This window comes from Meleagris gallopavo, chromosome 2 (genome assembly GCF_905368555.1).
Source record: "Meleagris gallopavo chromosome 2, MGAL_WU_HG_1.1, whole genome shotgun sequence".
NCBI lineage: Eukaryota > Metazoa > Chordata > Aves > Galliformes > Phasianidae > Meleagris > Meleagris gallopavo.
The window spans coordinates 70,546,600-70,572,920 of NC_139405.1; the positions used below are offsets into that span (position 1 = coordinate 70,546,600).

General features: G+C 40.0%; 2 protein-coding genes across 5 annotated transcripts; one reads left to right on the forward strand and one right to left on the reverse strand.

Moving 5' to 3' along the window:
* Window positions 1-2,129: 2,129 nt before the first annotated feature.
* Window positions 2,130-20,868, forward strand: CCNC (cyclin C). Of its 2 annotated transcripts, XM_085217587.1 has the most exons (13): window positions 2,130-2,320; window positions 2,961-3,067; window positions 8,465-8,549; window positions 8,780-8,849; window positions 9,820-9,900; window positions 10,372-10,423; window positions 13,136-13,191; window positions 14,445-14,480; window positions 15,736-15,827; window positions 16,541-16,608; window positions 16,924-17,003; window positions 18,978-19,096; window positions 19,569-20,868. In XM_085217587.1, exons 1-13 carry the CDS (start codon window positions 2,289-2,291, stop codon window positions 19,621-19,623), a joined length of 933 nt encoding a protein of 310 aa, XP_085073713.1. In that variant the 5' UTR covers window positions 2,130-2,288; the 3' UTR covers window positions 19,624-20,868. The 2 variants fall into 2 exon arrangements, with proteins under 2 accessions (XP_085073713.1, XP_085073714.1); XM_085217588.1 differs by lacking the exon at window positions 9,820-9,900 and having other exon boundaries at window positions 2,145-2,320.
* Window positions 20,869-22,871: 2,003 nt separating this feature from the next.
* TSTD1 (thiosulfate sulfurtransferase like domain containing 1) lies at window positions 22,872-26,285 on the reverse strand. 3 transcript variants are annotated; one of them, XM_085217589.1, is made up of 5 exons: window positions 26,124-26,285; window positions 25,788-25,958; window positions 24,996-25,155; window positions 24,609-24,716; window positions 22,872-23,723 (listed from the first exon to the last, which is right to left on the reverse strand). In XM_085217589.1, exons 1-4 carry the CDS (start codon window positions 26,212-26,214, stop codon window positions 24,635-24,637), a joined length of 504 nt encoding a protein of 167 aa, XP_085073715.1. In that variant the 5' UTR covers window positions 26,215-26,285; the 3' UTR covers window positions 22,872-23,723; window positions 24,609-24,634. The 3 variants fall into 3 exon arrangements, with proteins under 3 accessions (XP_085073715.1, XP_085073716.1, XP_085073717.1); XM_085217590.1 differs by lacking the exon at window positions 24,609-24,716; XM_085217591.1 differs by lacking the exon at window positions 22,872-23,723 and having other exon boundaries at window positions 24,609-24,735.
* Between the last annotated feature and the right edge of the window lie 36 nt (window positions 26,286-26,321).

Here is a 26,321-nt window from a genome sequence, read left to right on the forward strand (position 1 = left end):
TCCCAACTGGGCCTCCAGGCACACAAAGCAGTGTCAGCATCTGTCTCCTCCAAGAAACATGGATGGAAAACTGTATAGGGCTCTCAAGAGACTCTGCACCATGTTACATGGCCCCACAGCACCCATGCTGCTCTTCTGGGGTCTCCTGCATCTTTGGAGAGGGACACATTGGAGGGCTGGGAAGGGCACCTCTCAGCACTACGCTTGGTGCCATGCTTCATTGTGGTGGGATGTCCCTTTGTGGGGCACCGAGACAGAGGCTGAGTGGGGCTGCTCTCTGGGTCTGTGGGGCAGGGAGGGTTTGCTGCTCCATACCTCAGTGCTGACGTGGTTTGCTGCAGTGCTGTGAAATGGGGTCAGGCAATACAGTCTGTCCTGCTGAGAAAGGAAGACTGGTAGAAGGGCTGGCAAAGTGCTGCAGCACTCCTGTTCCTGCAAGCCCTGTGCAGTTAGGTACAGAGCAAGCAAAGCTGTCCTCTATGCCTGGGGTGCAGCATAGCAGTGATATTTATAACAGCTGTGGTAAGTCTTCTGCGCAGTCCCTACTGTTTATTTCCTGCAACATTGCAGCACATAGAAGCACAAATCACCACCATAAAGTGGCAAATCACAGGTATTGGAGCAGACTAAGAAAAAGGCAACCAGGCAGGTAGAGGATGGTGAGACAGAGATGCCTGCTTGATGTGAGAAGCAGCAGCATGAGTTCTGCTGCTATTTTTGTTACTTCAGTGTGTTGAGTGAAGCAATGGCAGGCTTCTCTCCGTGCTATCTCCTGGCTGCTGTGAAAGGTAGGTATGATGCAGCTGTAGGTGGCTGCAATCGAAAGGCGCATGCTGGTGCTGGCAGTCTGGTTTCCCTCTTTGCAGTTGTGGTGCTGGAACAGTGAAATAAGGGCTTTCCCATTTGCATTTTCACATCTTCAGCAGGCTCTGCAATGTCTGGCTGGCTTTTTTGAGAAAGCTGTAAAGTCAGAGAGCCTCTATAGAAAGCCTGTGGAGCTCAAGCTTCAGCTTTCCACTATGTCTGCTTACACAGTGAAGGGAGAAGGGAAATATAGCCAGGGCTGTATGCAAATTCTGCTTCCTTACCTAACTCCTCATCTCACATTCCTGCATTTAAATAATATCTCAATTCCAGATTCTTTCTGACGTATCTAGAAGCGTATCTAATTCCCCCATTGACGCCCAGAATTTGGAAACACTGCTGTCCTTGCAGAGTCACATGCACTGCCTTCCTCCACTTGGTAACTCCTCAAGGCACCTTCAGCACCTCAGCTATATACCAGCAGCAGAGCAGTGCACAGTCTGGTGAGCCTGGGCTTTCAGGGGTACTTGGTCAGTGTAGGGACAAACACTGAATTTGAATGAATAGGGCTATCCCCCAGATACTCAGAAACACATTTATTATATTCTCAATGATTTGCATATTGTGAAAAGTTTGTTACATTTCATTGAATGAAGCCATTTCCTGATGAAAGGTGGTGGTGCAGAGATGTTCTATGGCTCTGCAAACAGCCTCTCAGCTCAGGCTACCAGAGCTCAGGGAGACGTTTCAAGAGGTAGATGGAGATGGAAGAGAGTGCACAGCATGAAGAGAAGTCCTATGGTGTGCACACAGCCAAGGCAGACTTAATTTTTGGAACAAATAAGTTTTGTCAGACTGCACAAAGACAGCCTCCATGTGCTTATGGGTCCTGACAGCTGTTAGCAGCACAGAGGGCCAGCCAGGAGTTCACCCATCTTGCTGAGGCCCCTGACAGATGTTCTGCCAGCTTTTGTGGGCACACGGACAGGCTGAGGCTGCTGGTGGACCAGAGAGGCTCTCCCATGGCTGCTGCCAGCTGCTGTCCGTCTGTCTGGTGTCCAACCATCCTTCCCCCTTGCGCTCACCCTCAGCTTGCTCGGGCTTGCAGGAGGGACGAGTTTATACACAGGCAGACCCGCAAACTGGCTGGGTGCAGGAAATAAACCCCCCAAAACCTTCCAGGCTCTGAAATCATCGCTCCCTTCCCCTGAGGCCTCCACCACCGTACCCACGCGCAGGCCCAGGCCCAAACACACGCCCCACACCGGCCCGGTGCCGCCGGGCACGTTGGGGGCCTCCCAACGCTGCCCCGCCGGGCGGAACCCGCGTTCGGGGGAACGCTCCGCAGCACCGCGTGTTGCCGCCCGGCGGCGGCGGAGCGGGCACGGGGCGGCAGCGGCCGCCTCCTTCCTGGTGCCGGCGCGGGGGCGGCGGCGCGGCGGGGCCGGGGCAGCGCAGGGCCCGGGCGCCTCCCACGGCTCCTCATGGCCGGGAACTTCTGGCAGAGCTCGCACTAGTGGGTGCCGCGGCCGAGGGGCGGGCGGGGAGTTGCGCCGCGCCGCGTTTTGGCCGTTCGTTGCCCGGCCCGGGGATGCGGGGCCGTTGGGGGCCTGCGGGGCGGGCGGGAGCCCGGAGCCGGGCCCGGTTGTTGAGGCGCGGCGGTGAGCCCGGCCTGCGGCTGCGAGTAGCCTCGGCTGGAGGTGGGGGTGGCCTGGCTGGGTGGAGGTCAGCGACAGTGGTGTTGGAGCGGTGGTCGGTGCCAGCCGCGGGGTAGCTGGAGACGGCGGGTGGGATATATTTATCTTCAGTTGTGGCACACTGAGGGTTGGGCTGTGTCAGAGTACCGCATTCTGAGTGCGTTGGGCTTTAAATGGATGCCTGGGGTGGACTAAATATAGCATAAAGCTTGCAAGTAATCAGCAGTGCACAACTTCTCTGCAGTCGGTTTGATTCTCTAAAACTAAAGGCTGATCTCAGTCCGTGCTGGTGTTTTTGCAGATGCCTAACCTGTAAACCCCTAGGGATTATTTGCTTGTGGAGTTTGTCCGCGGCTTGGCTAAAGGTCACTGGGCCTTAGCCCCCAGCTGTAGTCTGTCGGTGCGGGAGGCAGTGTAGCATTGATAAAGAGTTACTGAAGTTATTTTCCTTCCCTTCAGTTTACAATGGATTTTGGATAAACAAGATCTATTGAAGGAACGCCAAAAAGACTTGAAATTTCTGACTGAAGAAGAATATTGGAAGCTACAAATATTTTTTACTAATGGTAAAATTGTTTTACTTTTATTTGTGCCATATTATTGTATAGTATCTGCTATGTCCAGATGTAAGTGGCTTAGAGGATGTGGTTTTCTTTACTACATTGCATATACTTTCACAATGTGTTTTAACAAAGGCTTGGAATGCCTACAGCATTTCTTGTTCAGTTAACTCTGTTAGCTCAGGAGGAATTACATATAACCTGGCTGCATATGTAATATGTTAACTTGTCGTAGGGCAAAACACAGTACAGTTCTGATTTTCAGGACTTTATAAAAAAAAAAACAAAACAACAACTAAGAGAAGAAAGGGGAAGCTGCTAAGCTAGCATATTAAAGGTTGTTGATGAACAGTAATAGTCAAGCTGTGATCTTCTGGGGGGGTTATGTAGTAAGTATTTTAGCCAATGTGTGCAGTCCTATTAAAAAACAAAGCTTGCAATCTTGTTGTGTTCACTTATACTCTTTGAAACCTGCACAGTAGCCCATGTTTTGGCCCATGTGGCTGATTCCTCAGTAGTGGGTGGCTCTCAAATTGCACAGTGTTGTCTGCAGCCTGTTCTTCTAAAGAGTTTGAGGCTTGTCTATGAAGTTATCTAAGACATGGTCCTGCAAAGCATTTAACCCTATGAATAGCTGTATTGTAGTTTATCAGGTTACACAGACAAACTCTTTCCTATGCAATTGTCTGACATTTAAGAAAGAAAAAAAATCTCCTTAGGAGAAGGATATTGCAAAGCACTAGTTTGCTTGCAAACAGCTATTTGAACACTTTTCATAGCTGTACATAGGAAGTGCAGAACGTTTATCTTTTCAGCTATCTAGTCAGGCATACTTTAGACAGAAAAGTTAGATGACTTTGCCAGAGCTACTGGAAGAACTTACCTATATACTGAACTGTAACTGTGAAAGACACTTAGCCCAGCCTCTTTCTTAGGTTAATGGTTTCTGCAATAATTGGGTATGCTCCAAATCTGATTTCTGTTGATATATTTTCATTATTGCTTATATAGCATCAGAAAGTCAAGCAAACAGTGATTTATCAGTTTGATCAATTCTTGATGTTCCTTGAGGTTAAAACAGTTTCATAGCTTCCTAATGCAAAAAGAAGGAATAGGATACTGATATTTTTAAAACTGTATTTGTGTTAATTTTCACTATCATTAATTATGGAATGTGCCCTTTTTTATGTTCAGCTTCAGTGATTTTCCCGAGTAAACACTTACAAACTGCATAGGTCACTCTGAAAGTGATATCTCCTATTTATTTCCACGGACACTACAATAGATACCAAGAGCACAATAACCCTATTTGATAGAGCAAATTCTCAGCTACAAAACACTGTTTTTCAATAGTCACCACTATTAGTTATGCATTTTCACCAGGGATCAACCAAAGCTGGATTGTCACACTTGTAAAAATCTGCACCAGCAGGATGACCCACTGTTTCACAGCTGCTATGATGGCATTGTTGCTAAGGAAAATGTTGCCCATGCAGTCCATCTTTCATCCATTTGAACAGGTGGAAATTAGAAGCTACGAAATCTGGACTATATAGTGACTGTTGTAGGACCGTCCAGTCAAGATGGCACTCCATAAAACTGGTATGGGACCTAGCATTATCATATTGCAAGAAAAAAATTGATTTCTTTGTCCTGACTATGGAAGTTTGAGCCTTCAGCTTAGTTAGCTCACAACATAGCAGTCAAAGGTGATGGTTTCTGCAGGAAATCCATGAAGATTACCCTTTTCCTATCCCAAAAGACAGTGCACATCTCTTTACCCATTGGCACTGTATCTTGAACTTTGATGGGGAATTCATATGTCACTGCATGGTAACTGCTGAGTCATGGCCTGAACCACTGATTGAGCACCTGGGGAAAGGACTGGTCAAGCCCTGGGCGGACAGGTGAAGGCAGTTCAGCTGTGTGACCAGAAGGGGTGGAGCCTGGCTGCACCTCTCTTAGACCTCATTTAAGGGCTGACTGCTACTGTGGAAGGACTTCTGGTTGGAGATTGCTCCCTTGTGGAGTTTCCTTTGTGAGCTTAGATCTTCAGAGATAGGTGAGCACTTTTTCTTTGTAACACCTTTTCATCATGTTTTTCATCATGTTGATCTTTTTGGTTGTTACAGTCACTATTCCATGGACTTCCTTGTTGACTGTGGCTTGTAGTGGTGACACCACATCTTGTTACCAGTAATGACGCAGTCTGGGAGATGGTCACCCTCAGCCTCATATTGATTCAGTACGTCCTAACAAACTTGCATAATGTGCTCTTTCTGCTCTTGTGTGAGAGCATTTGTGGGGTCTACCTGGTGCTAATTTTGTGATATTGCACCGTTGCTTCCAGTGCCTTGAAGCCAATATTCAGCTTTGTACACCATTCCCTCTTTGTAATCTGTCAGTTAATGCAAGTGTGCTGGTAGAGATGCTTTTCATTTTGTGGTGTGACAGCCGTACAAGGCAGTCTGGAACGTGGCTGGTCGTAGAATCATAGAATGGCTTGGTTTGGAAGGGACTTCAGATATCATCTAGTTCCCAACCTCCTGCTGGGGTAGGGCTGCCAGCTGTTAGATCAAGTAGTACATCCTGCATGTCACTGATGAAGTGCACCAGCCACTGCCACGCTGTGCTCACATCCAACATTTGTTCTCCATAAATGTTCAGCAAGTGTCAGTGAATGTCAGTGGGTGCCATTTTTTCTTCATGGAGGAATTCAGTTCCACACCTTTGCTTCATACGCACTTCCACGTCAGATGCCATTGTGTCAGACTGCCTCTCTGCTGCCATCTGTCACATGGCAACAACACGTAACAGAATATTGTTGGGAAGGTTCAACCTGTGGTATATCACTAATATCTACCTTAGATATCATAGGCCAATGTAATAAAATAGGAGAAGCAGCCCTCATAGATAAGTTGAATCGTTTGTGGTTCTCAGAATCTTTTTCCTTCGCTCTTCTTGCCTTCTCTAAAGGAAGGATCCTGACCCATGCTAGCTGGAAGAAGGCTTTGCTGCTGCCTGCCCTGTGCATGCCTGTATGTATGAACATGGCATGCCCTAGGGGCGATGGTGATGCTAAACTGTTGCCCCTTCTGTGACCTAGAGGCATACTTTCATGGAGAGGACAGTCTGGGGGTGTACTATGCTGATAGAAACTCATACAGCAGTTGCCATATTTGAGCTCTCAGTGTGTGTTGTGTTTCTTCACCTGTTTCTGAATTGGGGACCCTATTTTAGATATACTGAGCTTCTCTCCCATTCTGCATTATCTTGATATGGCTGTGAGTCTTGGCTGTGATATGTTGATTCTGCTTCAGGAGATGGTTGTTTCCCAAAGCAATCTGAAAATTACCTGAAGGGATAATTTCCTGCTGCCTCCCCATTTGAAAACAGTTGCTGTAGATCAGTAACTGATTGTGTGGCCATTAGAGCTATAGAAAGGGAAAACTATCATCTTCTAACTCAATTCAAACATGAGAAATTAATGTTGACTTCTTTCTTTAGATCACAGAGTTTTAATTGAGTTTTTGGAAGAAAAGCCTATTAAATGATTTCTCTTTCTGGTTTGGTGCAGAAGCTGTAATGTTTGCATTATGGGCTACTCAAGACTTTTGAATTGAAACCAACATTTTTTTTTAAAAACCAAACAAATAAAACCCCTGAAACTATGTATTTGGTAAACATGAGGGAATAAATAATCCGATGGCTTTTTTTTTTTTTTTTCCTAAAAATTTATTACAAGTACTGGAATTTTTCCTGGCATATAGAAGCTTCCATTTCATTTAATCTCTCTAGGCTTTTGTCCATTTTTTTTCCCTAAGCCTCACTTGATTTTTCTCTGACAGCAGATGGCCTAACTGCTCCTGAAAATCCCATGGGAACAAGAAACATATTTGGAGAATTCTGTTTAGCTTAATATTTGGATTATTCTGATGCCCTAGTAGTAGGACAGCTTTGTAGCCCCGTGGTCAAATCCAAGTGAAAAATCCTTTAAGACCTCCCAGGATACGCTGATAAGTATTTTAATATTTGTACAGGCATTCCATAGCGGACTTAACCTCCTTTCTGCAGTGTTGCTTGTGAGTCCTACTGTCAGTGGCAAGCTAGTCTCAATTTGGCATTCTTTATTTTTAGGAGAAGAGTGATATGACAATGAAAGGGACTTAAGTGGCTTTGAGTAATTATGGTGGGTAACAAATTAATTTTTGTGTTAAAAAAAAACACAAAAAAACAACAACAAAAAAAACCCAAACTGTGTTGCCAATAGTCAGTGTTAGTCAGGGTGGTTCTTCTCCTACATTGGTCCATTTTCTAGCCAACAATGTTCTCAGTATTTGCATGTTTTAAATTTCTGCAGTGCTCATTAAATGAGAGCACAGTGTGTACCAGGATATTCCCAAGGAGGAAACAGTGGGGGGGGTGGGAAAGGACTTCTAGGAGTTTTTGTATACTTAAGGGGAGACTATCTGTAGTGTTTATTGATAATGGAATTGTTGCTTTTTCCATCAGTGGTTGCTTCCTCGATGCTTGCATATACACTTGTATACTTGTATATTACTTGTACTTAAGTGTATATTCAAAGATTTTTTTTTTTTGGACGTTTCTGGTGAGGGAGGACAACAAGAGTCTTCACACAGCCAAGTCTTTCTCAGAGTAATGGCTATGAAAAAATATGGGAAAAATAACAAGTAACAACCTTGTGTTTGTCTGTGTTTCTCTCTGTCATTCTCTATATCCAGCCCCAGCTCTTAATCCCAGCTTGATGCATCTAATTTGCTTGGCACCTTTCCTTTGCCTGGGAGGCCAAACAAGAGCTACCTGCACAGATGACACCAGGATTGTTTCTTGGCCAACTGGCAGAGGACCACTATGATGGAGCAGCTGACTGCGTCCTCTGGTCTCCCACCCCCTCTCCCTAGACTAAATATGTCATTTCTTTAACACCTGCTGCCTCTGCCAAATTTAATGACCATGTTTGTGTTGGCAGCTTTAGTTGTTTGAAAAACACATCCATTTCGCATAGCCCTGAAAAGCCACAGACTTACGTTTCAAGTATTTGGATTTCTTTTGCTATGAAATGGAATACTCAATATTTTACCCTTTTAGATTTGCATTGCCATCTACTTAAAATTCATGCTCACTTTGTATACGATGAAGTCAAGTCACTTTTCCTTTTTTAAAGGTGTCCACAAGCTTCACGATGTGGTAGTACTTCTTCACCTGCAGGTCTGTAGGTTTGCAGCAACATATCGTCTCACCCGAGCAGTGTATCGGAACACAAGGAGAAGGCTGTGTTGCTGCTTCTTAGAATCCTCAGTACTATCCGTGTTTTGAAATCCTTTGCTGTTTGGTGTCGAATTTTTTGTAAAAACACAACTCAAGCTTTTTTTTTCTTTTAAGTTATCCAGGCTTTAGGTGAACATCTTAAATTAAGACAACAAGTTATTGCCACTGCTACAGTCTACTTCAAGAGATTCTATGCCAGGTAGGACTGTTTATTATGATGGTACAGGAATGAAACATGTCAGGCACATTTTGGTAGCCCTTTTAAATTTTGTATTAAAAAATAGTGCCACTTTTGTTTTCTGGATGGTGTAAAGCTTTTATGCTAGTAAAAGTTAACTTAAGATTTCAAAAGGAAGTGTGGTGCTCTTAATAGATTAATCGTTCTACGTGTGTGAAACAACATATTATAATTTTGTTGTAACATTTCAGATATTCCCTAAAAAGTATAGATCCAGTATTAATGGCTCCTACGTGTGTGTTTTTGGCATCCAAAGTAGAGGTATGAAGTATTACAATTTTTTAATGTGAAATTATGTGATGTATGAGAGTGGAAAAAACATTCAGGACTTGCAGAATTTTTTGTCATTCTTCATGCTGTGGGGGTTAAACCTTCTGGGTATTTTTTTGTATGGATTTCTATCGCAATTTAAGAAAAGGAGACAGAAGGCCTTCAAACATTTTATTTAATATTTGATCTTTCACATTTTTGTCTGAATTACTAACCCTAAAGAGCCTTTGGAAATTGGGAAGATTACTTTAAATGTGTGTTTTGCTGTCAGTGCTTACATATTTATGTACAGTGTATCTTAAATTGTGCAGTTTTTGCTTGAGTCTCCTTTCTCGTGTGGTTTTCCTTCTTATGCTTATTCAAATTTTAAAACAAATTTGATTTTTTTTTTCCTAATTATCTTTTCCTTTTCTTATAGTGAGGGATCTTCAGAGTTTACCACACTTTCATTACTTGAATTAAAAGCATGTTGTAGCTCACGTGCTGTGTTTGAGAAAGAACCGGTCCGTTAGGGATAGTGGTGAGAAAGCCTGAGTCCTCCACCAATGGAGATGAAGGTCCACTTTGAGGGTGGCTAAAAGTTAGCATCATCTAGGCCCTGTTCTAGTTTTCTAAGAAATGGGAGAAGCTTTTCAGCAATTTGAGGAGGGTCTGCATAATGGAAAAAAAAAATAAAAAAATCATATTGGCAAATCTGTGCTATATTAGCACATACGAATTTTACAGGAGGAACCCAAATACCTTGAAGTGGTCCTACTGAACTGATGTTTATGTGTGAGACTGTTATCTGTACAAAAGCTCTGATACCTTCCAGTGTTTGAAAGTCTCTTCCTTTGTCTCAAATGAAAGGAGAAAGACAGAACATTGGGGAAAGTATTTTTTTTTATCAACGTGTTGATTAAGCCTTTGATGAAGTCTACTTGCGTAAGGAAAATCTGTCCACTTATACTCTGTATTACAGCAACTATTAGAAGGCATTGCAGCCTTCCTGATGCTAAGGCTTCTGCATCTTCAGAAGGCAGATGTAGCGGTAATGATTCTGGTATGTGCATTTCCAAAAGGAAGTTCTAAGTAGAAATTTTTGACTTGCTATCTGCCTCAGTGGAGAACCCAAGGCTTCATGGAAACATAGAAAAGTTAGTTAACGACACCTTTATAAACGTGATTTTCTTTCCAGTTAGGCTAAAACCAGCACACCTTATTGAAGCTCTTTTGACTGTTTTATGTGTAGGTTGTTAGCAAACTAATCTTCAGGTATTGTGGCTGTAGTACCTTTCATATACGTTTACTATTCTTCATTCTTTATAACTCAAACAACAAAGTAATAAATGGAAAAAACTTTACCTAGATTATGTAATTTACTCTGTTTACTTTAATTAAAAAAAAAAGGGTGGGGAAAAAGGAAATACTGCATAAAGAAGCCCAATTTAGTAAGAGGCTATTTTAATTTAATAATAGTGTGGATAAGCAGTATTTCTGGTGGTTCACATCATTTAACCTTCTTTTTCTTCAGGAGTTTGGTGTTGTTTCAAATACAAGGTTGATTTCTGCTGCTACTTCTGTGTGTAAGTATTAGTGATTTTCATTCTACCATAGTTAGGTATCTCTTTAGGGAGGTTGGACTTTTTTTAATGATAGCTATTTTTATTAAGTCATGGGTGGTTACATGTTGGCTGCTTGAAGTCAGTTAAATCCATTTAGCATAAATAACTTCTGTTTTTAAATATGGAAACAGAAGACTCTCTCCTTTATTAGTTCTTGTTGATTCTGATACGAGCTTGTAAGAAACATAAGTAAAAATAAAAATTAAATACTGAGGCTTATAAATAGTCTAGGGTAGTGAATAGACTTCTGAGCTACTCAAAGATAGAACTAGGAACTTAGGTCTTTATTTGTTTATTCTATCAGGTATGTTTCCATGGAAGCACCTGTTTGTAGAAGTTTTGGTAGGCTTCATGCCTCCTAAGGTTTTTAATCCTTTTTTTCCCCCGTCATAAAATTAAATTTCACACAATATTTATTTCTAAATATATTTAATAACCTACGTATTGTTCACAAATAAAGATGCAACAAAATCACACTGTAGTTACTTTATTTTCTCTCTTTCTTGCTTGCCTTATATTTCTCATTTCCTGTAAATGTCATGTCAACCACCAAGGTCTTAAAGCAATGGCTTCCTTAACTAAATGCTGTAATTTGACCCAGAAGGTCCAGCTGCTCTCAAAAGGGAATTCCTCATTATGCTCTTCAAAATGTAGGTCAGTGCTTTCAAAATAGCTCTTAACTGCTGAGGGGACAGGTGACTGGCTGCATCTGTAGCCTCCACATGCGGTAACTATATCAATCCATGGGGCTGGCTGTATGACAATTCTACCACCAGAAACTGAAACATGTCTTCAGTGCCAGCCTGACCAAGACCAGTACTAGATTTAGCGAAGTGTTGCTATTTTTATAGCAGAAGCATCTCCAAGCACAGATCTGTGTGGCTATTTTGATGCATGAATGAGAAACTTAGATGGATTTTAGTCGATTTTACTTAGTCTTCTGCTGCTGAGCTGTGTTGTTTCTGAAAATTGCAAGGCTTGGAGTCCTGTAGAAGCTTATCCTCATGGTTTTTCCTTCAGACCTAGGATTCCTGTGTATCCTGATGGGCACTTGGTGTTTCTTGGAAGTGGGAACAAAAAAGCAACAGGCTTTATCCTTGCATTTTTGTGCTTTTATTCTACCTACTCTTCCTGTACTACAGCTGCTTCATCAGTACACATCCTTTTTTTTTTTTTTTTTTTAACAGAAAAGGAGTAAAAAGATGAGAATAGTCAAAGAAGGCTGTTTTCCCTTTTGCTAGCTTAGTTGAGGTTGACTTGCTTTTTGTTAGGTAAAAACATTGGAACTAGTAGCACAAGCTTCCTTTGTAAGGAAGATATCTCGAATTTCTTGCAAGTTCTTCAAAAGCTTTTCCCTCTGTTTATACAGCTGACTGAAAGGACAATTTCGTATGGTTGTATCTCCAGCTTGCTGTATGGGAAAAAAATGGAAACAAAGTAGTTTATTTTTCACTATTTATCTCTTTAACTTGCATGCTACTTGAGATTTCTGTTTTATTCATTCTTCTGTTATCTTGAAATAATGAAAATTTCCAACCAGTGGACTAGTCTTACTGCCCTACAGCAATTTTTCTAGTAAAGTCCACAACAGATCTACATGTTGAAGTTTTCCATCCAGAAGACTGATGTTATCTTCCAAAGTGAGTGGCATATGGATTCCCTGGAAGTAGCATCAATTCATAGTTCACTGTCTGTCACTAACATAAGCAGTACTGTCCATTTCCAGGATTTCCAGGACTTAAAACCTTTAAGTTTCACTTGTTGAAATCTCAAATCTACATCTTCAAGAGTACTTAATTTTCTTTGCTTGGTAATCTGATTTTACTCTGTTTTTACCACTTCAGATAATTCTTAATAGTGCACTGAATACCTATTCTTGTAAAATGTATGAGGTTACTTAAGTATCTAAATGATCTAAATTGGGGTTGATCATAAGCTAGAACACTGAGGATATAGATGTTTGGGCATTGTCTTGAAGGCACAAGCTTCTTGAATTGTCATATGCCTAACAGCTGCTTTTGAGTGGGAAAACTCAAGGAGAAAAACACTTGAAAAGTGATAGTCCAGTGCTTAAGGCATTTATCTGCAGTGTATGTTTAATTGGCTTTTTGATTTGAATTTGAGCCTGTTTTTTGCCTATGAACATCCTTCTACTAGGTGTTTACAAGATCTCTCTCGGCTGGGTTCTCTTTCTCCTTCCTTCTCCACACCCCATCTTACTTTCCGAAGACTTTGTCACATGATGTACAATCTTGCTTGTGGAAGGATCAAAAAAATTGCAAAGGAAAATTCCATTTGAATTTAGTTTTGGAGGAGGTGAGATCCTAAAGTGATCTTTAGATTGCAGTGACATTGGTGGGCAGGCAGCCCTGTGCGAATGGTAACTTGCAGGAAGTTAGTGAACTCATACGTCTAGTAGCAGTAGACCAGAAGATTTAATTGTGCCCAAAAATTAGACAAATGTCTGACTGAGTACCTGTGAAAATGTGGGTTTGAGATCTATTTCTCTTGTTCTTTCAGAACCTTAAATTTTATGACTAAATTTTTCTCTTTCAAAACCACATTTTTATATTGCAAGCAGTTGTGCTTCCAGGTGGATTTGAAGGGCTGGATTAATAGAATGGGAAAGAAGTTAAAGCGCATCATTTTTAACACGTTTTGTCTTTACTGTAGTGAAAACTAGGTTTTCATATGCCTTCCCGAAGGAGTTTCCTTATAGGATGAACCATGTAAGTATGCTGTACCAACTATAACTTGATCAAAATGGATTAAAACACCAGTAATTCTGAGGAAGAACTGTCCTTTTAAGTTCTGAGACAGAAATATTTTCACACTAATATATGGAGTTGCTTGTAATTAATTTTGGATAGATTATCAAGGAAGATATTGTAATAAATTCTGTATAACTTCCTTTCTTGAAATTGCTGAAAGGAACACCATAAAGTGAATAAGTGTTTAAATACCGATATCATACAGTGTGATGATAAGAGGTTTGGCCTTGCCTCCGCAAAATATTCTTGTTTACAAGTACACTGCTCCACAGAAGTTAAATAGTCCTTGCACCTGAGATACTTCCAAGCTTATATGCAGGAACAGTTGGCTTACAGGAAGCTGTTTTGTTTTTGCCTATAAAATATAATGTTTTTTAAAAAATAATTTTTTATCTATTATTCAAAATTTAGATTTACTAGTGGATTTCGAGGCATTTTCAGTCTCAGTACTAATGAATTCTATACAGCTTTTCTTGAAACCAATATTGATTTATGCCGTAGTGTTTGGGAAGAAAATACTTCTAATTATTCTTTAGATTGTGATAAATGCTACCTGTTTGTGATTTTTGCTTTTCATCCTATTTAGAAAGCCAAATAATGTATCAGGATATAAAATATTTTAACTGCTTTGAGTAAAACCACACTGCATTTTTACAGATGAAGGCAAATGGAAATATATTTTGGGATACTGCTTTCCCTTAGCAAAAACAGCCCCGTCTTTTGCTCACTGTCACTAACTCTTCACTGCCTCTATGGAAAAGTTTTTTTTAAAATTGCTACAATTGGACAGAATATTTCGTATGAAATTAAATATGAAAACATATGAAAAGGCCATTTGGCATGTTAGTAGCCTGCTGAAGAGACTCTAATTCTACAACAGGACTTCTTGTATTGCTGTTAAATATTATAAACTGTGAACAAATTTCTATCAGGTGTTAAAGCAAGTCAGACAACTATAGTCATTCACAGTAAACCGGATATGAAACATTCAAATGGATTGTTATTATGTCTGGGGTTCAGTTATAATGACAATGCATAATCATAATTTCATTTTGTTTGCTTTTGTATATTCAACACTCCTGAATGCACTTCATATGAAACTACAGGTGCTGAGAATTCCTTTGCATTCATGATGTTAAGCTAGATGCCAGTTAGTTCTTTCTACTGTCTGAAACATGCTGCTGTTTAATTGTGATTTTACTTCTTTGCAGATACTAGAATGTGAATTCTATCTCTTAGAATTAATGGTAGGTGAGTTTATTTGTTTTCACAGACACCTTGGTTTATTCTTTATTTAAAATGTTTTTAATTTTTTACTATGGAATGTGCATTATGCTGTCATCTTTTTTTCTTCCCTTTTCTTTTTAGAATGGTGCTCATGCAAGTCTAACATTTATAGCGTTCTGATGAAAATGTAATTGCTCAACAGAAATAATGCAGGTTGTAGTAGTGGGGATAGGAGTATGTATTGCTCATTTCTGGGAAGAGTAAAACATAAATTCTGTTTTCAGAACTGCTTTTTATATAAGAGAGGTAATTGTATATTATGAAGTCCTGGAACAGAGACCAAGGTGTTGGTGTCAGTATTTGCCTAGATGAATGGCAAGTCAAGAGCATAGAGTTGTATTCCTACTCTGCCCTCTTGCTTGGAGGGGAAAAAAAAAAAAGAGTTATGCAGGAGACCAGCTTCAGAAGAAGGTGTAGGCAGTTGCCACTCAGACTGGTCTATAACTTGGTATTCAGAGTAACCTGCTAGTAAGTCAGATGCGGGTTTGAATGTTGTGAGCAAGAAACTGAGTGTAGGTCCTCATGCTTTCTGAGGTGGTGCTGTACCTATTAGAGCAGTGTGTGAAAGGAGTACAGTACATTTTCTTGCAGGCACTTAAAAGGAAAGGAGCTATACCTGCTTTTAATAAGGGTTACTGTCCCACTGCTCTGTTTTATGGGAAAGCTGAAAGGATACGGCCCAGACTTAGGGGGCTCAGGTAAAGAAGCACCAAGTTTCCACAGTTGGATTTGAATGCATGCAGCTTTTCCCTGTAACGTGCATACAGTTGGCTGCTTTCAGTCAGGGTTATTCCTTCTTGCATACACCAACATGGACCCAGAAAGGAGGAATTCAGAGACCTGGAAAATTTTTTTCCGCTTTCCAAACTAGTGTCAATTATTTTGGCATGCTTTCCATGTATGGTATTTAGCGACAGACTGCTTTCTGGCAGTGTTTTGTATTTCCAAGTGGGAATTACGGGTTTGTAAGCAAATGAGGTTTCACTGTGCTGCAGATGTGGCTTTCTGTGTCTCTTGGGGAAAAGACATTGACAGACTGGCATCCATGCTGTGTAATGGTATTCTAGGGAGAACAGTGCCCTCATTATGGTAGGGTTAGGTGTCATAATGCTGCTTTAAAAGTACAGTAATTGATTTGTAAATCAAATGTTTTTAACATGATCCGACAACACATTCTGCATTGTAATTTAAGTTTTATCCTGACATTTTTCCTAGGACTGCTGTTTGATAGTGTATCATCCTTATAGACCTTTGCTCCAATATGTGCAAGATATGGGCCAAGAAGACATGCTGCTACCTCTTGCTTGGTAATGAAGACAGTGGTTGATTTTAGTGCTTCCTTTCAGCAAGAAAGCAAGTGTTTAACAGTTATGCCTCAGCGATGGCTAAGCAGGCTAAATAATACAAGGGGTATACGAGTTAACCTATGCACATATATGTCACTGGCTTAAATTATTGTTTTTAACCTGTAATGGTTTTTACTTCGAAATGCTCTAGTTTTTATTTTTAGAACAGCTCCAATAACACAGTTTTTTTACACTGTTACATGGTGACTTCGTATAGACATAGCTATTTTTCTGTTAACGTCAGCTTTTGGTAAAAGCAGTATGTAGTTTTGTTTCTTAGATTGGTTAAACAGAACTCCTTAAGCATTTTAATTGTTTCTCAAATACAGGCAATAAAAATACTACCTTTATTTTTGCTCTAACTTGCTTACTTATGAAACAGGGATACCTATTTTATGATGGAGGTGAACACATTGAAGGATTACATTGATGATGTTACAATATAGTGTTTCCAAACAGACTTCTGCTGTGACTACAAAGAAAACAATGATGTCTTTAATAGTTTTTTTTAATCTCTTCCTCTTTACTGAGGAAGACATCTTAGTTTCTCTATTTTTGCCCTGCAGGCTCGCAGTTCCTACCATTTGGGTAACTGATAAAATGTTCATAAACTGGCAGCAGTTTATGAATCATGTAGTCTAAAAGAAGTATTCTGCTTTCTTTGTTTCACACAGGAGGATAGTGAATGACACATATAGAACTGATCTTTGTCTGCTGTACCCTCCTTTCATGATAGCTCTAGGTAAGTAACAAAAGTATTGTCTCTGTCACCTTTAAAAAGATGCCTTCTGTACTTTGTCCCATCAACAAACATTCCTTAAAACACTCTCATAAGCTTCTCCAGTTTGTATTTCATACAGTACTGACAGCATAACTTCGCAACTTAGAAAGTCTTGAAGAAAAATCAGATTTATCTGTTGAGTACTGGCTGAGATTGTTTGCAGAGAAAAGTGAAGAACTCCAAACTCTATAGAAATTTGCCTGACTGACAAAAAATAGCGTTTCTAAATGTATGAAGAGCGAATCATTGAGCATCTCTATCACCTGATATTTGCAGCTTGCCTACACGTGGCCTGCGTTGTCCAGCAGAAGGATGCAAGGCAATGGTTTGCTGAGCTATCTGTTGATATGGAAAAGGTACTCTCATTTTACCTCCTGCCCTTTGCTATGGACTGACTAGAAATGTTAGCCGTGGTTAAAACCTGTTTTGCATGTGTGGAATACTGATTTGAACTTCATTCAGCACTTGTATTATGGACTATTAAAATTAGGTAGGAGAGAGGAAATGTCTTTCAGTGCAGGGTGATACCCAAATGACCTGACAAGACTGAACCTCTGCATAAGGGCAGAGCATTGCTGCTGTTGCCATTTTACAGACTGAAATAGAAAACAAATATCTTGTGTATTTTTTATTTGCCAGAAGAAAAGTAATTCCCAATATTTATCGTTCCAGATTGAACTATATTATAATTTTTAAATTTTCATGCACGTAATTTTCTGATTTGCCTTTCAGCATTGTGTCTATGAATTGTCCTTTTCTTCCTTTCATTGTATGTATAAAACATTGATGCTTTCAGGATGATGGGGACTATGACTTCATTCAATGTTAAGCAAGCAAGGGTATTCCAAGATCATTCAGATGAGTTCCCTGATCCTGCAAGTTGCATATCAAATAATCCACTTCATAAATGTATCAGATTTTAAAGTGCAGTTGTTCTCATACCAATAATCTTCTTCAACTTAACTACTTCCTTTTAAGACTTTGTTGACTTCCTGAATGCATACATCTATAACCTATGTTTTGCTCATGCAAGAAAGTCATACTCAATATATGCTCATTCTCATTCCCCTTATCACACTGTGTCACTCTGCACGTATTTTTCAGTCTAAGTTTACCTTTTTTGATCCCGAGTGTTCAAGATGGAATGGCAAATTTAAGAGAAGGTTTATGATTGCTCTCTGTGCCCTTAATTATTGCCCTTCATCTTACTGGTGATGTCCTGGCTTTGGATTTGTCTTCCAGAGGTTGCCTTGTATTGAAGTACAGTGTGAATGCTATGATGAATCAAATCTCTGTGAACTACACTGTCAGGCATGCAAAAGCAGAGTGGTAATAGATTGGCAGCACAGGAGAAACAACCTGTGTTTGACATGTAAGGTTATCATAAGCTTGATGTTGAATGTATTTGAACGTTTAAATGTCTCTATTCTCACAGCAGTGATTACAATCTAAGCTTGAATTTTATTATTTTTATATTATTATTATTATTAATGCTTAACACCATGGACCTCCTAGCCAAATGTAACTTCTGTTTCAAGGATATATGTTGTTCTAGCATTTGATCAAAATCCATAAACTGGAAAGAAATCTACTTCATTAACTTAGTAAGTGGTGAAACAAATAATGAAGCAAACATGGTTTGATTTTTTTGGGTGGTCCTGTATGAAGCTGGAGTTCAAGTTGATCCTTGTGGGTCCCTTCCAACTGAGGTTATTCTGTGTTTATCCACCTTCTATGTAAAATATTGCACTAGAAAATTAACAGGAAATTAACGTAGCCTCCAAACTGGTGGAGAATATTTACACTTCTGGAAATTGAATTTGAAAATTCAACAATTCTTATTACAAAGTGTTGAGACCCTCCTTCCCTCCTTCCCTCCTTCCCAAGAATTCAGAGCAGTGTTGGTTTCATTTGTTTTTTACACTGTGCCCCTGGTTGGTATAGAACACAGACAGTAATCAGTTACTTCATTTGTAATCCATGATCGTTTAGCTACAGACATGTTGCCAAGTGTCCTTGTTTTCCCAGCAGTATGAAGTATAAGCAGCCGTTCGGCTTTAGGAGGAGAAATGGTTGATACAGTGGGAGGGAAATGGAGTGGGAGAGAGAGAACGGTTCTGTTCAGGCTTCAGTTCAACAGTTAAACCAAAAAACTCTTTACAGAAATGATTGATTGCCAGACCGGATAATATGGGAGGCAGCTCTTTTCCAATGTGAAAATTGTGCTTCTTAATTTGAGGAATGGTGAATTAACTGTACACTGCAAATGATTATATAAATACAAAAATCACTCTTGTGATTGACCTAAAATCTACTTTCTTTCAAATCAGATTTTAGAAATAATCAGGGTTATTCTGAAGCTGTACGAGCAGTGGAAGAACTTTGATGAGAGGAAGGAGATGGCTACTATTCTTAGCAAAATGCCTAAACCAAAACCACCTCCAAACAGGTACTGTACCTCCATTACTTCACCTTTCATATGGAAAAAATAAAATACTATCTTATGTATGATGATATGTTTGAGGTATAGTGTATGACAGTGCACAGTCTGATTGTTCAGGAGGAGAATATTTGCTCTTTCATGGAAAGCATTAATGTAATTAGAATCTGATCAATGCAGTTTAAAAAGAGAGTGTCAGGTCCAATGACAGAGCCTGGTTCTTTAGAACAGTGCCTGTTTGATGTCATGTTTAATTACTGTGATTAATTATCAGTATTTGGAATCTGCACATGCAAATTCCTATGCACAAGCTTCTGTTATGGGAACTTTGAAATGTTGATTTCAGGAGTGAATTCAGGATGGAGCTGCATTGGAATATTTTGAAAATTACTGTTCAAATACACAAATGTTTTTCATTTGCAAAAGACAGAAATGCAGGATGGTGCTGTTGTTTTGAGATGTCTGTTTTTCTTCCCAACAGTGAAGGAGAACAGGGTCCAAATGGTAGCCAGAACTCTAGTTATAGCCAATCTTAAGACATTCCAAAGAATTTCTTTACGGACCACTTTGACTCGAGACATCCTGGGATCTTTCCTGTGTTCATGAAATGGACAGAATTTTTTAATAACATCTTTGACAAAGAACTTGAAAAGTAAATAGCTTGTTTGTGTCAAGCATTTTGGAAGTTTTTTCTTTAAAACTGCATCATTTTCTCTGACGCTGGAGCAAATGTACTAAGATTTCTCAGTGTAAGGAATCAAACGTTAAACCAAGCTGCAAAAGGGTAACACTATCCACTCAAAACAAATAGTTCATTACTGGTTTGGTTTGCTTTGAGAAAATTGTGGCTTGCCATTAAAAGTGACTTTTTTTTTTTTTTTTAAAGAGTGTTCTTGAAGCCTAAGTGTAACTATATTAATGACCTGTGTTGTCTTCATTTTGTTTGTGACTGAAGGAGGATAGTGCACTGTATGTTAAACCTATTAATTACCTAGGGTTTTGGTGATTTTTTTTTTTTTCCTAACATCTGGATTTTCTAACAAGTGAAATGGTCCTTCAGGAGCAAAGCACAGAAGAATCTGCAAAGAATGGTGGTAGAGTTTTAATGAAAACTGCAGGGAAGAAATTCAGTTCATTTTTGGGGGTTAGAAAAATGCTTGTTTTACTCAGTAGATGTACTTGGATGTTTTTGCCTTGAAGTCTAGAAGCCCAACTTACCAGAAAAGTGCAATATGTATAGTGATTCTGCAGTTTTCCTAAGCATTTCAAGCATTTGGAATTCAAAAAACAAAACACCAACAATTATTTTTTTTGCATGTACTGTGTAGTACAATTGGAGTATTTCACAAACAAATACAAATCTGGCTATGATTGGTATTTTTTTTGATTTTTTTCTTTTGTATAAAAGATATACACTGTTAGTCTGCCTTCACTGTTAGCGTGAATTTGTGTGGCTCGTTAAAGAGGTTATTTAAGAGGATCAAGCTTTTGGTGAGCTGGCTAATTTTAATTGTGATCTTAGGAGCAACTCTTTAGAATAACTGAAATGGGATTCCTTGGTTGACTGTGTGCTGGAGAAAATGAGATTCCTTCAAATAGAAGGCCATATCCTGTGTTCCTTACTCAGGCAGATATCCCACTGAAGTCAGGAATTGGCCTAAATTAAATGTTATGATTTTTAGATAACTTCATTTCTAAATAATTTCTGTACAACTTCATTTTCAATAAGAATGCTGATTTGCCCAAGTATAAAAATTGAACAATAAAATAAAGTGAAGTACCGTTGTTGTCCAGCTTCTCCTTTCCTCAAACACCGCATCTCACTGGTTTAAAAATGCCAGGAGGGTTCTACAAAAGATTTTGTGATGTTTTGACTCAAAAAAACGACTCGTTTAAAAAAAAAGTGAACTCTGTTTTTGTAGATAATATCCCTCTGCAATTTGCACCTCATTCACTGAAACAGAAGTGTATTTGTATGCAGCTGGCTAGGCTACTTGTGTTTAGTACTGTTCTAGTCGTTTTTGTAAAAGGTTAGGTTAGTAAAATCCAAACCACTTTAATAAAATAGAAAAAACACTGTGGCCTTTGCTACTGCTGTTGCCATTTAGCTGTACCTTTATAGACACCTAATTGATGAAGTGGGTTTGGATATTTGTCTTTGGTGCTCGAAGCCTAGAATGTTCTATTTGTAATGTGCACTTGGCAAGTAAAAATACATGCACATTGACTGCTGTATGGAGTTTGTAAATATGAGCTGTTCTTCAGTTAAACATCAGTCTTTTCACATCTATCACATATCCCTCAAGCTTTTTTATTTATTTATTTAATTGGGAATTTTATACAATTAAGAATGGTGGGCAGAGTGGTGAAAAGTTTTCTCACTGCCTTTGCAAACTTTTCTTCACAACTTTATTATCTATATGATCTAAATCTCAGAGCTAAAGTATTGGGCACTTCTTGATGATAACTAGAGGAATCTGAAGTAATTACTGCCAAGGTGACAATGGTATTGCCATTTCTGATGCCAATGTAAAAGGCAATAGAAAGGCAATAGAGTGAGGTCAAAGGGTCTGAATTCAGTGATGAGAATTACAAAAGCTGTTTAGATAGCTTGGAAACTGTTAGACTACAGAGAAAAAGGTTGGTAAATCTATTTCAGTATGTTAGTTGTATGTTTCATCCTTTTAAATTGCCTTTAAAAGGTGTTTAACAGTTGAAATAAAATCCACTACTAAGCATCAGAAAACTTATGTTAACATTTCTTAATGCACTGCATTAATTAATTCCACAAACCTCCCACTCGGTTTCTCATCGTCATCCAACGAGGCTGGATTCTGGGAAAGGCTTTCTTCAGGAGCAGAATGCTTCTGCCCTTTGTGCTCTGTCCCTGCCTGCAACTTAGTGAAGTAACAACGTACTGAAGAACTCCACTGTGCAGCTGCTAAAATGCCAACTGGTCTGTGCCAAAGAATGTGATTTTTTTTGTTTTTTTTTCCAGTTGGTAACAATTCTGCACTTACTAAGAGGTTTGTATTTCTTTTAGCCTCTTTCTTCCACAATTTAATTTCTTAATAGAATTTAGTTTTCTAAACCCAGAGAATATAGGTTCTCTTGTTATGATTGGTTTGGTTCCCAAACAAAATTTGAAGGTTTTACCATATATGGGATTGGCCAATAGCATATGAAGAGTCAAAAATTCTCAGAATTGTTTAAAGATGCCAGCTGGAACTGATCCTCTCATAACCGGCACATGAAAAGCTTTGGGGGATGGAAGGCACCCAAACTTGTCCACAACAAATTCCCTTCTAGGGAAATAGGATAAACAGTGCGGGTGGCAAAATGGTGCTTTGGGAAAGCTGAGTTAGAGTTTAGGTAACGAAAGGGGCCTCTTAACATAGGTAGAGTTCTGGTGTAGAACTACATTCAAGTATTACATATGTATGAATGTGCATTAATGAATCCCTGCGTAACTCTGTATTACCAACAGTTTCAGCAGGCTACTCTGAGTCATACAGAAGAAATTTGTAAACAGATGATGCTACATTGAACAAATGTAATTTACCCACATTTAGACACATACCTGTCACAGAGGTGTGGCAGTTTGTTGCTAATTCTCAGAGCAGAACCAGAAATCTTGCTCCCTTTTTCCAGACATCCCGCAGAGTCGTGGGCTTCTGTAGTTTTCTATAGGCTTTAATTCAGTTCAGAGTAATTCAGCTTTGCTAGTTCCCTTGAACTGCTAACAGCATTAAAACAAGCAAACAAAAAACCCCAATCCTTAGAATTATGACTATGCAACTTTATAGGTGGGGATGGGATGTTTTTTTTTAAACATTTCAGATATACAAATTAATACACAGAGAAGAAAGCAGGGAGTTAAGTAGCTTCCTTAGACACTTCACATTTTCCAGCTTAAGATGATTACATCTCCATAATAACAACTTCAAGTAAATATAGACAAGTTCTCACTTGATACTGAGCTGCTAAGGGAAAAGAACAAGTTGACTGAGTGCTATTGCATTTTGTGCTCAGAAGCAGACCTGTGGATATAAATGGACATACTTCTAAAATAAGGAATCACACATGTTTTGAACAGCAAGTCAGTTTCCCATTGTATGCTCTTGATAACATGGCAAAAACTTAAAAATATAGCTATACATGAAGAATAATACACCTGTGCTTAGGACACTTACACCAATTCCATTAAACTGCAGTTATTCTAAACAAGATACTCAATGAAGTTTTTTGGGAAGGATAATTTTATGCATACTATCACCATTTATTTAAAGTCATAAAGCAAATCATGCAAAAATCCTAGTAGCCAAAAACATTAAAATTCTTGTCACTTTCTTCCAGCAAATAACATAGTGTAAATTAAAGGCTGAACAAATTTAACATCTTCTGTTCATCTAGTAGTCCTCAATTTAAACAAAGCAGTTAATATGCATGGCTAATGAAAAGCCCATGAGGAAAGGGGAAAGGTTTGTATTCTGAAAGTGGAATGTGGGTAGTTCGAATGCTAAAATCTACAAAGCACTCTGAAGGTGGGGCAGGAGCTGGAGGATGTCATCTTCATTTTTTCTCTGGAGATTCATGTTTTGCCCAGTCCTCAAAGCCACCAGCATAGTGCTGAACTCTGAAAGTATGCAGAAGATAGATATCACAAAAGACTCTCCTTTATCAAGGTATGTAGGAAAAGATAGGAAAGAAAAGTCACAGAAAAAAAGCACAAAGAAATTATCTTAAACACACTTGTACGTTATACAATGAACCAGTCAGAAATAAGAGAAGTCAAACACTGCCTGCATCTAAACAGTATATTCTGTAAGCCATTTCTTCCAAATAATGTAATGCTGGAGATCAAACATCAAGCAAGTAGTAGCAGATGGATCAATTTTGCCAATGATCTCACTGTAATGGGACATTATGTAATATTATGCCTAATACTTCAGATGTCATGAAATAGAAGGACACAGGTCTTTAGTCTTTTGCAAACATACATGCTATACAGATCTGACATAATCCTGGGAAAAAACAGTCGTGATTAAAAAAGAAGCACTATGCAAAACAATATAGATTCCTTCAGTTAGGCAGTATGAAAAACAGGTGATAAAGGTTATTTTGCACTTATTTAAACCAACAGATTTATAAAACAAGAGCATGGATCCATACTTTTATGGTTCCATAACTGGCAGGGATGCTCCACTTCTTGAATTGCTGCTTAGTAAAAACATGGGCAAACAACCAATTTTTGAAATTTCTGCAGCCTTCAAGTCAGCGAGATGCCTTCTGTTGAGACCCTAACAATTCTACCAGTCAAATACTACTGTTTCTTTCACTCTGTCAATCTTGTCTTTTTCACTAGTCCCTTCACCTCTTTGTAAACAACACACTGCTTTACTGAAAGCAAAGTCATATTTTATCAGTGGTGAACTGTATAGATGGAACAGCAGTTTCACAAAGGATATGGTTTCATAAACTATCTAAGATTTTACTTCTATCAAAATAAAAACTATTCTACCTTTCCAGTCATCCTGCATGTGAAGATTAGCGTTTATGATGCTGTACAAGCGGCATCTCAGCAAGGAATAAGTAAGAAGTAAGAAGTCCTTCCAACACCAATGTGGTCCTGCAGCACATGGAATCACCTTCAGCATAAAAGCAAAGTTGCTGGGGGTTATTTTACAGGACATCTCACTTTGCTGTAACACCAAATACCATCTTTCAAGGTTCAGTGGGGACATGAAGAGGTACTGTTTGGCAGTTCTCCACCTATAAGATTAATCTCTTCATTCATGTTCCACGTTAAAATTATTACTCACATCCATTGGAAGTTGAGAGAGAGTTCTACTGTACTTACTGGGAGAGATCGTAGTAACTTCATCCTTATGCATGATTTCATGCTTACCTGCTGAAACCCAGGGATGCAGCAAAACTCAGTGCTTGTCTACTTCTTGTTCCTGCAAAGCAGGAGAAAACCACATGGTCTGACTTGGCAGGCATCTTCTGATTGTACTGCTCCTTAAAGTCTGCTGGATTCATCTGCAGAGCTTCCACTAATTCATTCACTAGGAAATACAAAAATAAAACAATACAGAAAGTCTCACTTATTCTCTGTCCAACAATAGATCTGCATTCTAACGTTTCAAATTCCTCTGGGAAGATCTGGACTCCACTGCTCAAGAAAGATGGGAATTTTCTAGACAGAATCCAGTGGAGGGCCACAAGATAATTATGGGCCTGGAGCACCTCCCTTATGAGGAAAGGCTGAGAGACCTGGGACTGTTCAGCCTGGAGAAGACTGAGAGGCAATCGTATCAACACTTACAAATATCTTAAGGGCAGGAAGCAAGAGGATGGGCCCAGGATCTTTTCAGTGGTGTCCAGCACAACTGGCACAAAACCAGAACACAGGAAGTTCCATAAAAATACGAGGAAAAATTCCATAACTGTGAGGGTGACAGCACTGGCACAGGCTGCTCAGAGTGGTTGTGGAGTCTGTTTCTCTGGAGAAATCCAAGATCCACCTGAACTCCTTCCAGTGCCACTTGCTGTAGGGAACCTACTTTAGTGGGAGTGAGACTAGATGATCTCTAGGTCTCTTCCAAACCCCGGGGTTCTGCAATCATGCGGCCATAGCCTTGCTCACCAGCTAAACTGCACCAACAAACATTTCCAGGCAGCAGTGCGAGTATCTTACATGGTATGTTGATGGACGCCGGGATTTTCCCATCTCTCTCAATCTCCCACCTCTCTCGAACATCGATGTGGAGGACGTTTGCTTTCTTCAGGTCCTTGAGCTCCTGGTAGGACACGCTACTCTCCCTCTTGGAGCAGAGGCTGGGGGAGGTGACATGTACCGCCCTCGGCTCTGTAAAAGCAGCACAGCCCGTGAGCCTACGCCGAGCTCCCCCCGGCTACCGGCAGCAACAAAGCGTGAAACACTCCCTCAAACTCCGCGCCTCGGCTGTCACCGGGCCCGGCCAGCCACCCCCGTCGCCCCGGTCCGGGCCCCTCAAGCCGCGCCCTGCCTCACCGGGTGCCGCCCCCCGCCGCCCCCAGTGGTTGCCGCCCGCCGCCCGCAGGGCCAGCGCCGCCCGGCACCGGCACCAGCCGCAGGCCGCCATCCGCCCGAAGATGGCGGCGACGCCGGCCCGCCCTGCTCTGCCCTGCCCTGCCCGCTCCGTGGGGCCCTCCCCGCCGGCGGCCACCACTTCAGAGTGAAGAGATGAGG